General features: G+C 51.0%; 1 protein-coding gene and 1 long non-coding RNA gene across 2 annotated transcripts in view; one reads left to right on the top strand and one right to left on the bottom strand.

Moving 5' to 3' along the window:
* ADAMTSL3 (ADAMTS like 3) overlaps positions 1-17,609 on the top strand; it is a 339,850-nt gene that overhangs the window by 272,069 nt on the left and 50,172 nt on the right. Inside the window, exons 21-23 of the mRNA XM_059179851.1 lie at positions 5,739-6,810; positions 11,899-12,026; positions 13,875-14,003. Coding sequence (XP_059035834.1) covers positions 5,739-6,810; positions 11,899-12,026; positions 13,875-14,003 — 1,329 coding nt within the window. The remainder of the gene's footprint in view (positions 1-5,738; positions 6,811-11,898; positions 12,027-13,874; positions 14,004-17,609) is intronic.
* LOC131835524 (uncharacterized) lies at positions 6,412-8,874 on the bottom strand. The gene is made up of 3 exons (XR_009355217.1): positions 8,381-8,874; positions 6,849-7,667; positions 6,412-6,544 (listed from the first exon to the last, which is right to left on the bottom strand). It is a non-coding gene; the product is annotated as an uncharacterized LOC131835524 (long non-coding RNA).

Here is a 17,609-nt window from a genome sequence, read left to right as displayed (position 1 = left end):
CCTGACGAACTAGACCAGATAAACTAGATAAACTAGACCCAATCAAGTAGACTGATAAACTAGACTAGATAAACTAGACTGAATAAATTCAATTAAATTAGACAAGGTAAACAAGACAGATAAATTAGACTTCATAAATTAGAGCAGGTAAACTAGAAAGATAAACTTCACTAGGTAAACTAGACCAAATAAACTAGACCAGATAATCTAGATAGATAAACTAGACTAGATAAACTGGACCAGTTTAACTAGACCTGATAAACCAGATCAGATAAACTACACAGATAAGCTAGATCAGGTAAACTAGAATGATTAACTATACTCATAAACTAGACCAGATATTCTAGATAGATAAACTAGACTAGATAAATTAGACGAGGTAAACTAGACTATGTAAACTAGGTCAGGTAAACTAGAACAATAAACTAGGCCAAGTAACCCAGACAGATAAACAGAGCAGATAAAGTAGGCAGATAAACTAGACCAGATACACTAGATAAACTAGACCCAGTAAACTAGACTGGTAAACTAGACTAGGTAAACTAGACTTGATAAATTCAATTAAACTAGACTAGGTAACTAGACAGATAAATTAGGCTTGATGAACTAGGCCAGGTAAACTAGACCAGATAAACTAGACTAGATGAACTAGTCTGATAGACCAGAACTGATAGCCGGAACAAGATCAAGCAGGTCAGGTAAGCTAGCCAGCTGCGAGGCGCTCAAGACACCTGCAGGGTCGCCCTATGGGAAGAGCAGAGTGCGAAGCGACACCAGGGGCCCTGGAGTGTGCGGAGCAGCGTCAATGAGCCGCGACTGGAAAGGCCCCCGTGACGTTAAGAACACGTGAGCGGAGGGACTTCCCGGAGACGCGAGTGATTCAGGGGGCCGCGTGGCCTAGAACGGCTACTAAGAACGTGGAAGGGAGACTTCACATGGGTCACTGGCCGGACAGACCGCGCGTGGCCTTTCCCAGGGAGCGTTGAGCGAGGAACTGAGAGCAAGGCCAGACAGTGTCTGGCTGGAAAGCGCCGAGCGGCGGTAAACAGAAGCCACCATCAGGCTGATGTGGCAGCTGCGGCAGCGGCCTCCCAGGGCCACTGGGCCGTCCTGGCTCCTTTAGCAAGTCTGACCCATGGCACCCCCGCCCCGCTTAGTTCCCGTGCCTCTACCGTCAGCGGAGTCTGGCAAGAGTCCAGCATGCGCAGGTCCTTGCCTGGGCTCCAGGGAGCCTGCCGGCTCTTCTGTGCTCGAGGAGGGACCCGGAGCCAGCGCCAGCCCCGCAGCCACACTTGGGGGCTCCTGATCGTGCTGGGCGGTTCTAGAAGGCTAAGAGGCTGCATCGCAGCTGAAGCCCCCTTGGGCGTGGCCGGAGGCCTGTGCTGGCCAGAGCAAGTCTACATGCCAAGCCCGATGGCTTGGGGCAGGAGGCTGGCCTGGCACCAAGGCTTTGAGTTATGGCAGGGACAGGACTGGAATTAAGGCAGGACGCAGACAAGCAAAGAGCTGAGACACAGTTGCTGTGGGCAGCCTCGGGTTCCCAGGCTGGGTAGGGCAGGCTGGCACAGGACCAGAAGGAAGACCTCTAGAAGAAGACCTTTTCTAGAAAAGCCAGAAGATGTGGCATTTCTCGCATCCTGCAGAGCGGAGAGGAGGGGGGAGGAGCGGTACCCTGCACGCGCCGCAGCCCCTCCCGGAGGAAGCCGCAGATGCCCTCCCGAGCCGGGCTGAGCCAGTGTTGCCGTCCGGGGGCATCGTCCAGGGGCAGGAGGAGGCAGTCACCCAAAACCAGACTGGTTCTTGCCTGTGTCCAGCGATGTCATGCTCCAGGCACTTCTCCAAAGGAAGCCACAGGCGTCCCAAGAGAAGAACGGCCCACGCCCTGGAACCCGGCAGCCCGGCAGAGCCTGCCCCCTGGATCACGCCCCAGGCACCCCTGCCAACTCACCTGCTCTACCAGCACAAGCACTTTCGAAAGCTGGGCTGGGAATGGAACCTGCCACGGTCACAGGGCTGACCTTCCAGCGACTGGGCAGGCGGCCAGAGGGAGCAGACGCCCTCTCACGTGGCTCACCCAGCCCCTCGGGCAGCTTCCCCCCCCCCGAGGCTCCACACTGCCCCTCCCCTTCAGACTCCCCAGCTGCCTTGGAAGGAGTCAGGGCCCCGTCTGGTTTAAGCCTCAGCCTTAACTGAGGAATATCTGGCTACCGGCGGACCAACAGGTAATTAGAATCCATGTCCCTGGTCATGTCTCGGGCACCCAGATGCTGTGTGGACCTCTACCGGCCTCAGATCATCCCCTGCGGGAACCATTCAGCTAGAGCCGTGTGCTGCCTTGCCCACATGGGCTTCCGTCTCCCAGTAAGTGCAGGAATGTTCCAGCGACGACCTCATCTTTCACAGCAGGCTGACCCCGAAGTAGCCCGTCTCCTCACCTGCCTCAGTTGCACAGATTCAAAAAGCCTGAGTTTGGCCCAGTTTGTGTCGTGACCTTGAAGCTATCCACGTGCACATCCGTCCTTCCACTGCTGGCCGCCAAGGGACCCATGACCAGACGGGGCGTTCACCAAGATCCTTGTGCATAACCCCGAGGGCTCTGTCTAGGGAGGGAGGCACGTGTCTGTGTAGATGCTCAGGTGTGTGCATGGACACACGGACGCACGCTTCCTACCTTGACACAATGATAGGCCACTTGGAACTCTTCATAGGATGCAACTAGGTAAGTACAATTATTAGTAGGTACGGAATGAGAAAGGAAAACGAATGAGGCGGACACATGGTTCGCTCTGGAATTGTGCCCTCCTCTCGTGTGTGGGCGCAGATTTGGCTCCGAACTTGCCAACACGGCTGCGCTCTTGAAGAGGCAGCCAGATCAGTGACACAGTTCGGCGTGCACTGGCTGGGAAACGAGCTCATTACTCAGGGTAAGATGATCCCTGAGGCTGACTGAGCCCAGAAAGAAATCCTCCTTCGGTCTTCTTCCAGAAGACACCACCTGCCACACAGGCTTTGGGCGGGTTCGCACCAGAACGCAAACGCTGATTCCTTATTCTCCCTTCTCTCTTGACCAGCGACATCCCGTCACATTGCCTTTTGGTAAAAGAAATGGGGTCATGAACACCTTTCTCTGCTGCCGTGGTTTAATCCGGCAGTACGCTTGGTGGGGGGAGGCAAGGGCTCTTAAACTTGGCTGCACATTTTGGGCACCCTGAGAACTTAACCAAATTCCAATGCCCAGACCCACCCCATACGTCAGAATTTCTGGGGATGGGACCCATTCGTTGAGATGACGAATAGTAATACAGTGATACCTTCTAGCAGGCAGCACAGTTGGAGAGCCGCGGCTTTAGTTGGTACTGACTCCTCCCATACCAGTCGTTAACATCTGGACATATTGGGGCCCTGGTGGCTCCTTGATTAAGCGTCCGACCTTGACTGCAGCTCAGGTCATGATCTCAGGGTCGTGAGATGGAACCCTGCATCAGAGCAGAGCCTGCCTAAGATTCTCTCTCTCTCTCAAAAAGAGAAAAAATGTGGACATACTTGCCAAATGGTTGGTAACTAGCCTCTGTCTGCACACTCGTGCCGTGCATGTTGCGAAGTCTTTCAGATGGCATCGCTGCCTGTAACAGTGGATGAACTATACACAGGCCGGCGAATCCCAAAGTTTTCTTCCTGCTTTTGAATGTGTGACAGGACGTTCCACATCCTGTGCTGCCGAGTGAAAGACCATCTGTATGCCTCAGCTGGTGGGATGAACTTGACCTCCGCGGAGACTGTACCCCGCAGGGAAGCACGTGTGTGTTGCACGTCACCCAGCTCCTCTTGGAGATGGGCTGAGGAACATCGCGGGCAGAATCCCGTACAGGAGTTGGACCTACCAACTGCAACTCTGCAGACTCACATGGGTCCTTCACCAAGAACATCTATTGTAGATATTATGGGTTCAGCCCTGTGGTTTTCCTGGATGCACTGGTACCGCCCCACCCCAGCAAGCAGCTGAGCCCTATGGGGATCATAGCCACCAAAGAGGACTCCAGGAGTTCTGGAAAAACAGGGTCTCAGTAGACCCACCATAGCTACTTCTGTGGGCTGGAAAGGGCCGTCTAAGTGGGGACTTGGTATGATTCTTCTCCTGGTGTGTCCCTGCAAGTGCCTGAGCTGGAGGGCCTATAACCAGGATCCTCCAAGCTAGTGAGGCCCCCGGTGCCATGACCTCCTGAGTCTAGCAATACCTCAGATAGGCGTCCATCTTCCGTCACCCCGTGCTGCTTCTAGGTCCTCCAGGTCCCTATGGACCTAAGTGTATCATCAAAGAGGGACCAGGTTTCCACCCATGCCATGCCTCCCCCGCCTTCGGAATCACCCCGGGGCTCAGCGAGGCCTTCCTGCAGGTTCCTTTACCAAAGCAGAGACCTAAGGTGCGTCCTCTTTGGGCTGAGGCCATCCACTGGAGCCCACGTCCGGGAACCAGCTAGAGCCAGCCGCACCTCTCCGGGGATGAGGGGGTCCTCTCGGACCTCCCTTTGTCACCTCTTGGGGTCTTGGAGGTTGTGCGTATCGAGTACTCATTGCTGGGCTGTATACTTGGTATAAACGTCCAACCAGGCTTTCACACTCCCCAGGTAAAGGCACTAGCGTTCCTGCATTTCCTAGGCAGGAAACCGGAGGCTCAGAGAGATCAGGTGACTTGTCCGAGGGGCACAGCTAAGGTCCAAACTCAGGTCTGTCTGTCTGGCTTCAGAGAGATGTCTGTCTGTCTGGCTTTAGCGGGCCTGTTCTCCCTTTTCTTCTGGGATCACATGCCCCTTCAGGCCCTGCTGCTTTGACTGACTTGCTCTAGTTACCGGTGCCCTCTGGCACCTCGTCCTCACCTCCAGGTCCTTCTCATGCTTGTGCTCACGTCCCTGCTTCTGCTTTCTCCCCCAGAGCTGATGTGCCTCCGACTGAGTCGTATCCGCAAGGGGGCGTCTGATATTTGGGGCGTCCGCCAACATCAGACACCCCTTACTGATATAAACACGCCACCTCACCTCTCCCCTAAACCAGGGCTTTGCAAAATAATTTATACATGTTATGCCCTTCATTCAGATTCCCATTCTTCACTGCTAACGTACTAGACAGGTGTGACATGTACCTCAATCTACAGATATACGGCATCCTGTTATTTATCTTGTCATTGTCGGCTGGTTTTTTTTTTCCTTTTTTAAAATTTAAAATCAATTAGCCAACATACAGTACATCATTAATTTCAGATGCAGTGTTCAGTGATTCAGTACTGGCCGTAACACCCAGCGCTCCTCACCTCACGTGGCCTCAATGTCCATCCCCCGGTTACCCCATCCCCCCCCCCCCAACTCCCTTTCCACAACCCTCCGTTTGCTTCCCAGAGCCCAGAGTCTCTCATGGTTTGGCTCCCTCTCTGATTTCTTCCCATTCGGTTTCCCCTCTGTGCCCCCACGATCCCTTGTGTTATTTCTTATATCCTACATATGAGTGAAACCATATAATTGTCTTTCTCTGATTTATTTCGTTCAGCACAACACCCTCCAGTTCCATCCATTGTTGATGTGAGTTGGAGGTGTTCATCCTTTTTGGTGGCTGAGTAATATTCCGTCATATGGGGGGAGCTGTTTTAAAAGATACATTTGTTGACTTGCATCGGCCTTGGAAGATTCCTGCCAGGAAGCGTATATTACGGAGACACTTGTTCACATTTTCTTTCTTTCCCCCTGCAGAAGCGAAACCAGAGACGAAGACACAGCCTGGGGAGCAGGGGCCCCAGATCCTCGGTGTCCAGAGAGTCTACATCCAGACGAGGGAGGAGAAGCGCATTAACCTGACTGTGGGGGGCAGAGCCTATTTGCTGCCCAACACTTCGGTGATCATTAAATGCCCAGTACGCCGATTCCAGAAAGCCCTGATCCAGTGGGAGAAGGAAGGCCATTGTCTGCAGAACTCCAAGCGGCTGGGTGTCACCAAGTCGGGCTCCCTGAAAATCCACAGCCTGGCGGCCCCGGATATCGGCACGTACCGCTGCGTGGCTGGCCCCGCGTGGGAGACCGAGGTTCTCAAGCTCATCGGCACGGACCACCGGCTCATCGCGCCCCCAGCGCTCGCGGAGAGTGCGAGGCCGTATCCGGGGATGGACCACGAGGACGCCAATGGCTTGGGAGCCACATGGCAGAAAATGAGGCAGCTGTGGGGTAGCAAAAATGAGCTGTATCCAGAGGACGGCCAAGTGGCCAAGCAGCCTTTCTGGAGGGCTCTGTTGGGTCCCTGCAGTAATTCTGCAGGAAACCCTCCCTCCTGGGAGTTTAAGAATAAGCAGTTTGAAGCAGCCGTTAAACACGGAGCGTACAGCATGGAGACGGCCCACTTTGAGGCGCTGATCCGAAACATGAGTCAGCTCATGGAGACCGGAGAGGTCAGCGACGACCTGGCGTCCCAGGCGATCTACCAGCTGGTGGCCGAGTTAGCCAAGGTGCAGCCAGCACTGGCCCCCTGGAGGGGTGCCCAGGAAGAGGCGTCTCCCGCCGCCCAGCTGAGGGGGGAAGCAAGAAGGAAGCCTCAAGCCTCGGAGGCGGAGAGCTCGGGCAAGCTGACCTTCAGGCCCAAGGGACCCGTTCTCAGGAGGCAAAGAGAGCCCACCTCGATTTCATTTAACAAAACAATAAATTCAAGGATTGGAGATACCGTGTACATCACGAAAAGGACGGAGGTCATCAATATACTGTGTGAGCTCATTACCCCCTGTCAGGCCACCTACACGTGGACCAAGGATGGGACTTTGTTCCAACCCTCAGAAAAGTAAGTAAAAGAAGGATACAGTGTTCCCTGTGTCATACCTTCTTGATGGGCATTCCAGTTTTCTTGAAAAGACTTTCAAATTCCTTCTTCTGAGAATGTGTTTCCAACAGGATTCTTTAGGGGGAAAAAAAAAAAAAAGGTTAGGATGTGTTTTTCACATACGCCCTGTAATTTTAAAAATTAAACCTTTACCATCCCCATCATTACCAAGACTGGGTACAGTCCGACTGAGTTTAAGCATGCATAGCCTCTCTCTTTGCAGAGCACTTAACATTTAAAAATAAACCACAGAAGGCCTCAAAAAAGCAATCATCTTTGGAGTAATCCCACACCAGGTGGGAACTGCCAATCAGAATTGATCTATGGTGTGCTTCTATATCTGGGAGACGTGGTATCTCCTTGGTGTTCATGTTGGCCCCGAGAGTTAGTAGCTTTCTGATGAAGTCACCAACAGACAGAATCCCAACACTAATTCACAGGCCATCCAGAGCCAGAGACCCTATCTCCTGAACACCGCCTGGGATGTGTGGACATCACACAAATGACAGCCTCAGTAGAAAGACTGAGTATCTGAACCACTTTTCTGTATCATGCCAAGTGTTAGGTCTTGAGATCCTAGAATAAGGATCAAAGTTTTTGAGATGTTCACAACACAATATCAAGTCAGAATTTTATCATGATCTGTGTGTCCATACGAAGATAGTGCATTTCATTCATTTCACATGAAACAGCAGGGAATGACAAGTAGTAATTCATTTTTGCATCTTTCCGTGTCTCCAAGTCTTGCTGTTTATACACACAGGACCAGAGATGGTCTGCTTCCTTTTAGCTTGCCTTCAGAGAGCCCAAGCTGCCTCCTGGGATTGTTAAGAGGAACAGAACAGCAGATGTTAAATTGCTTTGCAGACCTTACTGTACTTAAAAAATGCAAATTTTATTTGTACCATGACTGTTAGTGCATTTGAGCCTAACGCGTGAAACAGTGGAAGAAATCTAGGTAAAACTCAATTTTTGGTGATACATGACTAGGCTGTACCTTAGAGTGAGAAGATAGAACAAATCTAACTTCTTCATTTTTTACCGTGGAACTCTGAACACAAGGGTCGAAAGAAGTTTTCCCAGTGAAATAAACCTTCCTGATCAACTCGCTTAGCAGTTTGCAAATCTTTTGGCCTTGGGACCCTTTTGATCCTAAGAAAAATAACATAAAATAAAATAAACCAAAACTTTAAAAGCTTTTCCAAGAAGCCTAAAGAGCTTTTGTTCATGTGAGTTATAGCTATCGATATTTACCATATTAGAAATTGAAACAGAACATTGAACATGTCTATTTACTAATCCATTTAGAAATAACAGTAAGAAGTCCATCACAGGTTCGCATAAATAACGCTTTTTGAAAAAGCCATCTTTAAAGAAAAGGACTGATAACGCTGGCACTGTTTTATATCTTTGCAAATCTCTTTAATCTCTGGCTTAATAAAACACAGCTGCATTCTCATAAATGCTTCTCCGTTAAGTACGTTGTGATACGCTGTTGTAAGTAACGTTCATAGAGAAAGTTCGGCCTCACCCAGGTATGAGAGTTGGAAAAGGAGGACATTTTTCGCAGCCTTTTCAGATAATCGTGGCTATTTTTTCTGACGACAGTAGCTTCTGAAATTCCAGTCAGCTGGAATGTGGACTCTGAAGCCATATTGATGACATTTTATTCTTCCCTTACAGCAAAGTATCGCCTTATCTTGTGCTCGGAATGGATCTTTTACCTACAAGTGATTTTGTAATATCACACAGTGCTCATGTGCAAAATACTGGCTCCCCAAGTTACAGCGTCTCCCTGCTGTTGGCCCGTTTCCTTAGACAATGTAAAGAACACACAGATTCTGAAATGTCACTACCCAGCGCATCAGGAAAGTCTTTGAGTTCTGGAATGCTGTCAGGCTCACCATGGAGGATACTAATTTTCCTAAAATTTTAATTTTCATGTGAAAGTCCATGAAAATTCAACACCATCAGTTGCGCTCCTTGAATGGGCCAGCTCCTTTCAGTTAATTTTTTAAAACAGCTGCCACAGGGTGCCTGGGTGGCTCAGTGGGTTGGGCTGCTGCCTTCGGCTCAGGTCATGATCTCAGGGTCCTGGGATCGAGTCCCGCATTGGGCTCTCTGCTCATCAGGGAGCCTGCTTCCTCCTCTCTCTCTCTGCCTGCCTCTCTGCCTCCTTGTGATCTCTCTCTGTCAAATAAATAAATAAAATCTTTAAAAAAAATAAAAAATAAATAAAACAGCTGCCACATACCCCAGGCTGAATAATTATAATGTTAGCCATTATTTCGAGTAAAAATGGTGTTCCATGACAAAAACGGGGGGGGGGGGGGCTCGTTCAGCTTGCAGATCAGACGTGTGGGGCTTTGGGTGTGTTTCTCATTCTGTATACAGAACATGAAAAATATACACGCTTGAGGGTTAAGATTTGGTAAAAAAACAAACAAACCAACAAAAAAACAGTTAAGTCGCATGGCCGCGTGAAGGACATTCCTAAGGGAAACTGGCATTTTTGCTTTCATAGCAAGTGCGTGGTGGCCAAGACACAGGGACACCTGGTGCACATGGGCTATCTGTGCAAATTTCAACTGAACAAGAAAGGCAGATAATGGCTTAGCGTCATTATGAAAATGGTTTTGAGCTCAGGAACCTCTGGGGTCCTTGGACTGCCCTTTGAGAACGGCTCAGCAATATTCATTTGATAAGAAGTCGAGGCTGAGCGAGGGGAACTGATCGATTCACCTGTGGCCACGTCCACAGGGCGGGGGTCATGGGACAGCGTGGTCAGTTTACCTGAGTGTTTGTGGGGTTGATTTCAAATAGCTTGTGTTGACCACGTGGAATTAACAGGAGCTCCTGAGCCTGAGACTCCTGGAGGTCACAGGAAGACAGGTTTTGACTCAGTACATCCAGCTCAAGTGGGTTTCTCCATACTTTAAGGATCAACCATTGGATACCGAAGCGATTCCATATGGCTATTAAAAGTTTTCGCTTTTCAATTGTTAAGAGAATAAAAAAATAAGATCCATCCTTACTTCCATTTTCTTCCTCAAACTTACCTAATGAGTTTGTTCTCCGTACATTCCACTTCCTTGATGCAAAAAAGGTTCTCACCTGTAGATACATTTTTCTGAATCTCACATGTCTTTTCAGTCCAGGTAACTCCAAAATGGAATTAACGTTTCTGGGAGCATCTACCCAAGGGGAGGAAAGTGTGTAGGGGCATAGGGGTTTAGACGTTATCTGGGTAAGAATTCTCAGCCAGAAAGGGCAGACAGTGGGTAGATTCGCTGGGGCTGATGCCTGTGGAAAGATCGGCTTTGTCACAAGTAAGGCTGTCCAGCAGAGACTAAGGTCACTTCCCTTATGGAACCTCACCCGCTGTTCTCCAGCCCAGGGACCGACCCAGGTCAGATGCTGTGATTTCTCACTGCTGCTGAGACCTATAGAACAAAGGGATGGTTTGAAGATCTCCAATTCCTATAAACATGTATATTAGATAATTGAGGAAAACATTTTAGTGTATTTATTTTTCAAATGTAGTTACTCATTCTGTTGTTGTTCTTAATCGGCTATTCCGTAATAGGGATTTTAGATTTTAGACGCAGATGTTTGCGTGAAGTCTGCGTCTAAACTAGATAGACCTACTAGTAACTAAGTCTGTTGTGCTCCTGATTTTTGTCCGGGCGATTCCGAGGTTGTGTTTCTGCCTGCTTTTGTGGATTTCATATGTGTGTTGCAGGGGGCTTTGTGTCCTGCTGCTACGCACACTCCGCGCCATGGTTCTGTTGTATTCTGACCATTTGTCCATTTAGTCGTCGGAGGATTATGAGAACTTTCTGTACAAAAGTTGCGGTGTTCGGCACTGTCGATGCACAGCTGTGAGTAGGATTTGGTCCCTGCTTTAGAAAAGATCACAATCTGGCGGGAAGAAATAGATATTTCATCAAACAAATACACAAACCAGAGCAGAAGGAGCCCAGAGGGGAGAAGAGAACTCTAGGAGGATTGGGGAGAGCTTTACAGGGAAGATTATATTTGATCCAGGATTCAGTGGGTAAGTCAGAGTTTGCCAGAATGGGGGCTGGTGGGGGAGGAGGGCATTCCAAATGCAGTGAACGACACATGCACCCGCTCGGGGTTATGAAAGATCATGGAATGTTCTGGAAACTGTTAGAGGCTCATTACGGCTGGAGCACAGTGAGAGCACCATGAAGTGACAGGAAATGGAGACGTGGCCCCAGCTCAGCTCATGAAGAAACACACAGCCCTTAGTGGTCAGAATCGTCCCTGTGGCTGGGATCTGGAAAGTGGGAGGCAGCAGGGGAGGAAAAACGGTGTATGGACCAATGATGCAGGTGATCAAGAAGCAGCTTCAAATTGTTAGGAAAAAATTAAAATAAAAGCAGAACAAGCACCTTTTTCTCTTCCCCTAGTCATTACGTCATCTGCCAGGATACACCTGACCAGCTCTGGTTCTCAGGGTCATGTACCCGCTGGTGGGGACGGCTGTCCATAGCTGGGAAGCCGTACGGAGCTCATTCGGGTCAGCCCAGACTCTCAGCAGGCTGCTCCGAGGCCAGTAGAACGCAGTCTCGGCACCACCGTCTCCTCTGACTTCTTCCTACAGTCACAGCGAGGTGACAGCCAGAGCCGAGTCCCTTTGACTGACGGCCCGCTCACTTCCCGTGTGAAAACCCGAACTGAAAAATCCACTCCTGCTGTCTGTGAGGAAGGATTGGGCCCCCAAAAGGGGGGCTAACATCCTTCCAGCCGATGCTTCCTAGTTTGTCTTTTTGATATTGTGGTGGATCAAGCATCGAGTCCATCCACAAAAGTGTCCTCTCGTGTACAGTGAGGCAGGAAGCTGGGCTCTCCCGGCACCGTCCAGGAACCGGGTCTCTGAGCTCCAGCCCAGGAGGAGGACTTCTCCACCCTCCCGTCTTCCGGCGGGACCCTTGCCGGCCCAGCGTTGGATTCTGCAGTCCTCTCTCCCTGGGACGTGCCGTGCGCCCAGGCAGTGAAGCACCCTTCCTATCTGTCCCACAGGATCATCTTGGCTGGAATGGGGAAATTGCAGATACGGAACCCCACAAAGAAGGAACAAGGAACGTACGGATGCTCGGTAGCTAACCATCTCGGTTCGGACGTGGAGAGTTCTCCGGTGCTCTATGCAGGTAATGCCCTGTCTGGGGTTCTCTAGAGCGGCAGTTCCCAAAGGTCAGCACGAAGCAGCGGAAGCACCCGAGGGGAAGGTCAGAACATAGATCTCTAGACCCCATTCCTGGAGCTTCTGACTCAGTAGGTCTGGGATGGGGCAAACTCGAAGAGTTTGCGATTTTAACCCGGTCCCAAGTCACACCGACGCTGCCGGCCTGCGGACCCGATCTCGGAAACGCGCCTGCCTTAGAGCTCGCTTTCCGAGAACCGGGGATGAATGAGACCGTTTCACCGGCAGCTTTGACAGTGAGGACTTCTCCTTTTTTAAGGGCCACCAGCTGATGCCGGAGAACAGTTCTCCTCTAAGGGGGCTCTCTGCCTCCCAAGGCACACCCACCCGTCCTTAGAAACACTTTCAGGAGGTTGTAACTATGAATTAGCGTCTGTCTTCCCAGGAGGCAGATGGTATCATTTTCATAAGGAAAATGGACTTAATTACGAAGCAACACTTTTAGGTGGTGAGTCGTAAACAACGCATCCTCGTGGCGAGCTCCTGCTCTGGGATCAAAAATAAACCACGCGCTCCCTCCTCCAGTTCTCCGCTCCGTGGTTTCCGGTGTCCGTGGCTCACAGGGACTGAGAGCAGGAGAGGAGCCATACCGGGGTTAGAATCCAGCATTCGGACCACTGAGCGTTGAGCTTGGTGCCAGGGACCCCCTATCCACACGCTCTGAGCAGGTTGGACCGGGGGATTATCAAAGCTCCCCGAGCTTGTCCCCTCCCTGCATTCCCAAGGCAGGGCCTTCAGGCCTTGATTTTCTGTGCTTTGACCCTCCTGTGAGCATCAACCCTTCCCAGAAAATGCCAGTCCCCAGGTTTGGGAATTCCTGGGGGGAATGGGGTCATTGAGGACCATCCAGATTCCTGGAAGGACGGGCCCAGCGTGTCCCCTGGTCCCTGAGTACGTGGATACGGAGCGGTCGGCCGACGCGCCTTCGTTCTGCGTGTCCGGTGTGTAGACGAAACAGGCCTCACCCTCCTGCCGCTCACGGGCTAATGTGGAGTAAATGCCATCACGGCAGTCGTCCTCCATGAAGGGACGCCCTGCCAACACCCTTAACGGGATGTTGCCTCCCCTGACCCTCACAGGCTACTGGCAGACCCCTGGGCGACCGGCACCTTCTTCTGTCCCAGCGGCCACCAGCCCCTGGGAGACGGTGTCGCCCACCAGTCGGGGTGGCTTGAGGTCAACGGTGGCCGTTTTCCCCTTTCTGAGCCCAGGCACACAGTGTCCTTCCTGAGTGAACGAACGAATCCGTTCAAAGTCCACGTCTCTCAAAATCCAGGGAAAGAAAAGTCCCTGATTAGGTTCTCGATTCTCCATGACTTTGTTGTTATGGTCATTTTTCTGTGCAAGGTTTAGGTGGGTTTGTTTCAAGGGCCCCTTGCAGGGCAAGAGTCAGTGGCTCCCAAGCCCCCGGTATGTTGGATTCCTCTTCAGTTCCTCCAAGGGGACGCCTGGCCCTGCTTCTTGGCTTCTCGTGAGCTTTGGAAATCCTTCTTTTTCGATTTATCAAAGAAGGATTTATCCTCGGTTTTGGTTATAAAACCAGAATAACCTCAGAGCCTAGCTCTGCTTTGTGCAGACCACCCCGTGGGTATCTCTCGGAACGCGTACATCCACCTGTCCGCCCTCCTGGGCATCCAGGCACTAAGGACCCCCGGGCTGTGTATGTGCCAGCCCTACGGGGCCTCCGTGCGGGACGCAGAGACAGCCACTTGCCGCGCCAAGTTTACCAAATGCGGCTGGTTTCCCAGAGCAAAAGCCCGAACCTAACATTGTTTCCTGTTCCCTTTCCATGAAGAGGCGCCGGCCATCTCGTCCACTGAGAGAAATATCAGCCGACTGGGACACAGGCACCTGTCCGTCGTGGTTGGAGGTGTCGTGGAGGCAGCCTTGGGAGCCAACGTGACGATCCGATGTCCTGTAAAAGGCAAGTCTGGTGTTTCCGGGGTCAGGGTGGGGGACCGTGTCGTGCCCGGTGTTGCCAAGAGGTGGCAGCTCTCAGACCTCAGCCCGACCGGCTTAACCATCTGAGTTTCCAGCCCTCTGACGGTGGCTGTCCCTCTCAAGGGTGAGACCGACTCATGGGACCAGGGTGTAAAACAACACGCCCATGTCTCCTTTTCCCGTGAGGACTGGGACGGCCTCGCACACTTGCGTGCTCAGGCGTGACCAGGGCACCGTGTCGCTGTGGACAGACGGACATGACAGGCCACCTTGTAGTCCTGTGGTTGCCTGATGAGCAGAGCGTCAGGGAGGGGGTTCGGTGGAAACTCTTGGAGGTGTCCTCCAGCGGGGCCAAGCCCAGTGCGGAGGTGGGAATCTCGGGGTCTCCCCGGCCCACGCCGTCTCCATCCTGGACTGTCCCACACCAGCACGACCAGTCTGTGCCTCCGTGGATCGCTCTGCTTTGTTCCCGCTGAGAGAGAAGCTTTCTTTCCAACAGCTCCTTGCTTTAATAGGAATAACACTTTCAGTCCGACCTCGCTTTAATGTCAGGCCATTATTGCTCTTGACATCACAGATTTTTCCATCTTAACCAGGGCCCACGCATCCCTCCACTGGACCAACATTATAGCTGGCACACGTGTCTGATGTATGGGGTTAGGGGCGCCGTATGAATGACTTTGATCAGTTTCTCAGGGAGCCTTGGGACCTCGTCACAGTTCAGATCTGTTCTAAGGGGACAGAGCGTGCACCTGTGATTTTTTTTTTTTTAAAAGATTTTATTTATTTATCAGAGAGAGACGGGGGAGAGAGCGAGCACAGGCAGACAGAATGGCAGGCAGAGGCAGAGGGAGAAGCAGGCTCCCTGCCGAGCAAGGAGCCTGATGTGGGACTTGATCCCAGGACGCTGGGATCATGACCTGAGCCGAAGGCAGCTGCTCAACCAACTGAGCCACCCAGGCGTCCCCGTGCACCTGTGATTTACCTTGCATTGATTCTCTGTGGGGATGACGGCGTCTCTCTTGTTTCCAGCTAATGGGGCCGCTGTAGGTTGCAGCCACTTGGGACGAATCTTACCTGGGCCTCGGCCCGGAGGAGCAGGGTGACCTGGGAGTCCTCGTGCTGCCGTCGGTAACACAGTGACCGTGCGTGTAGCAAAGGGAGCCCAGGACAGCGCCGTCCACCTTCCAAGCACTCCCTCCCGGTAGTGGTCTCTCTCTTGCCGTGTTTCCAGAGCTGCACCTTTGGCTCCCCAAGCCGTGGAAATTTGCTAACCCCCAAGGTATTATTTTTCACCCCTTGGAAGTCCCTGCAGCGTTTGGCCTACACAGACTTGCAGACTCCTTCCAGCCTCCCAACGTCTCCACCCACAAGAATGTGAGTTTTCTGGCAACGTGCTACCCACCCTTACAGAACGGGCCACGTTCCCTGGCCCAGCCGAGCAGAAAAGCAGAACGGAACTTGGCAGCCGCCAAGCCACAAGCGGCTCGAGTTTCTAGAGTCCTACACCTGCAGGCGATTCTGCAAAATAGATCTGCCTTCTACGAGGACAAACCTCAACTTCTAACGTTAGTCCTGCGTTTCTTGCTGCCACAAGAGTTTAAAACCAGGCGTTTGGGGAGTGGGGATGACCCCCTGAAAGGCTCGTGGTGTGTCATTTGCTGTCATAAGTCAGCGGCTGGATTCGGCGGCAAAGGGTGTAGTGAGGGAAGCCTCCAGCAAAGACCATTAATGCGTCTGGGTTTTATTCTCTGGGCCAGGCCCCGTTGGCACGTGGGCCATCTCTGACCCAGGCCTGACTCCCGCAGCCCCCGTGCCCCTGCTCCCCTAGGGCCTGGAGAGAGTTCGGTGTTGGGGGCGTTTCTCCTCCTCCTCATGCCTCCCTTCTCCTATCAGACGCTGCCCCACAGGCTGTTCTGTCTCCTTACCTGGCCTCCAACCCCTGTGGACAAGCCCCTGGGGACTCATCGGGACCTCTTCTTCTCACAAATAAACCCGTCTCATTTTGAGTTATATGCCGTTTTAAATAAACCTGGCGTGAACTCGCTGTGTTTCCGTACAGGCGGAATCCATACAGACGTAGCTTTTTCTGGAGATCCGTCTTTTTAAGGACAGATGGGGAAGTTGGGGAAGGGTCAGCAAACTTGGGTTTTAGACATGGTTCTGTCACTAGCTCGTGTGGGACCTTCCTGCCCGCGTCTCCGCAGTGGGAAGTCTACTGCTTAAACGCCAGGGGAAGGAGGGACTTTGGATTTTCAGCTAATCCAGCCCCTCACTTATGGACGGGGATGGCAGATCATTTATAGACTCGAATGCCGTGTCGCAAAATTGTATTTTCATGTTGCACACGGAGCTTATGTCTGTGAATCGGCGGCATGTGTAAATTTGTCTTTTATTTTTCAGTTGCCCTTAAAATATTTTCCAGGAACTATAATGAGCTCATCTATTCATACCTTTTAGACAGATTCATACTTTCTTGGTATGGCCAAATATGTTTTATTTCATGTGAATATCCACAGTGATTGTGTCTGGTCTCCCTTAGGTGACATCTCTTCTGACTGTATCACCTAATAGAACCTGCAAATGTGTATGTTTAAAAGTTAGAAGCTTTAAGTTGCAAGAGACCTTTGCTTTGCTCTTTAAAAAATAATTATTTTTTTTTCCTTTTAAAAATGGGGGAAGAAGAGTTTCAGCTGTATCCTCTCTGCCACCTTCTGGTGAGAAAGGAAAGCTCATCTGAGAGGAATGACCCATACATCTTAACAGCTGTGTGTTTTATTTTATTTATTTATTTTTTGTAGTGTTAATGCTTAGTAAGGTCATCATTTATTTTATAATTTCCTACTACGGGTGTATTCTGTGCTGCTTGTGTTCCTCCCTCAAGCTTATTAGAAACACATCTAACCTGAGTGTCTGTTCTGACCTGGTCTTGCATGTCGGGCTCCTCCGGGTGCCCCAACCCAGAAATTCGGCTTACAGGGGTTGCCCTTTGCACAAGGCAAAGAGACAGTTACTTGCTTGTGCACTGGGGGTGGCGGTGGTGGGGGTGGTAATAAATGAAGAGAGAAAGAAAAAAAAAGATGTGCAAGAAACAACCTCAATCTCTGTGAGCAAGAGAAGGCATGCACGGAGATCTGCTCATTTCCTGGAATCCTGCGCGGTCATCAGACGAGCAAATTAGAGCCACCAGCCTCAGCGCAGGTCCATCTTGAAAACATCATCTTTCAAGAAGGGCACTACGAAGACTCAAGGTTGGGGAGAGCGTCGTCTCTTCCACAGGCAGTGCTGGTCCTAGCGCATATCCACCCGTAGGAGAGTAAAGTGGACCTCCAGCCTCCCGTCATATACAAAACGTGATGCACACTGAACCAAAAGCCTACATTTAAAAGGCTGTCAGCTTTCATGACGCCCTTAAAATAAAACAGGCACAATTCTTTGTCACCTTGGGTTAAGTAATAATTTCTTTCTTTTTTTAAAAAGATATTTATTTATTTAAAGATTATATTTATTTATTTGTCAGAGAGACAGAGAGAGAGCACAAGCAGGGAGAGCAGCAGCAGAGGGGGAAGCAGACTCCCCACTGAGCAGG

This window comes from Mustela lutreola, chromosome 7, assembly GCF_030435805.1.
Source record: "Mustela lutreola isolate mMusLut2 chromosome 7, mMusLut2.pri, whole genome shotgun sequence".
Lineage (NCBI taxonomy): Eukaryota > Metazoa > Chordata > Mammalia > Carnivora > Mustelidae > Mustela > Mustela lutreola.
The sequence above is the reverse complement of the archived record's forward strand: the minus strand, read 5'-3'. Positions and strand labels throughout refer to the sequence as shown.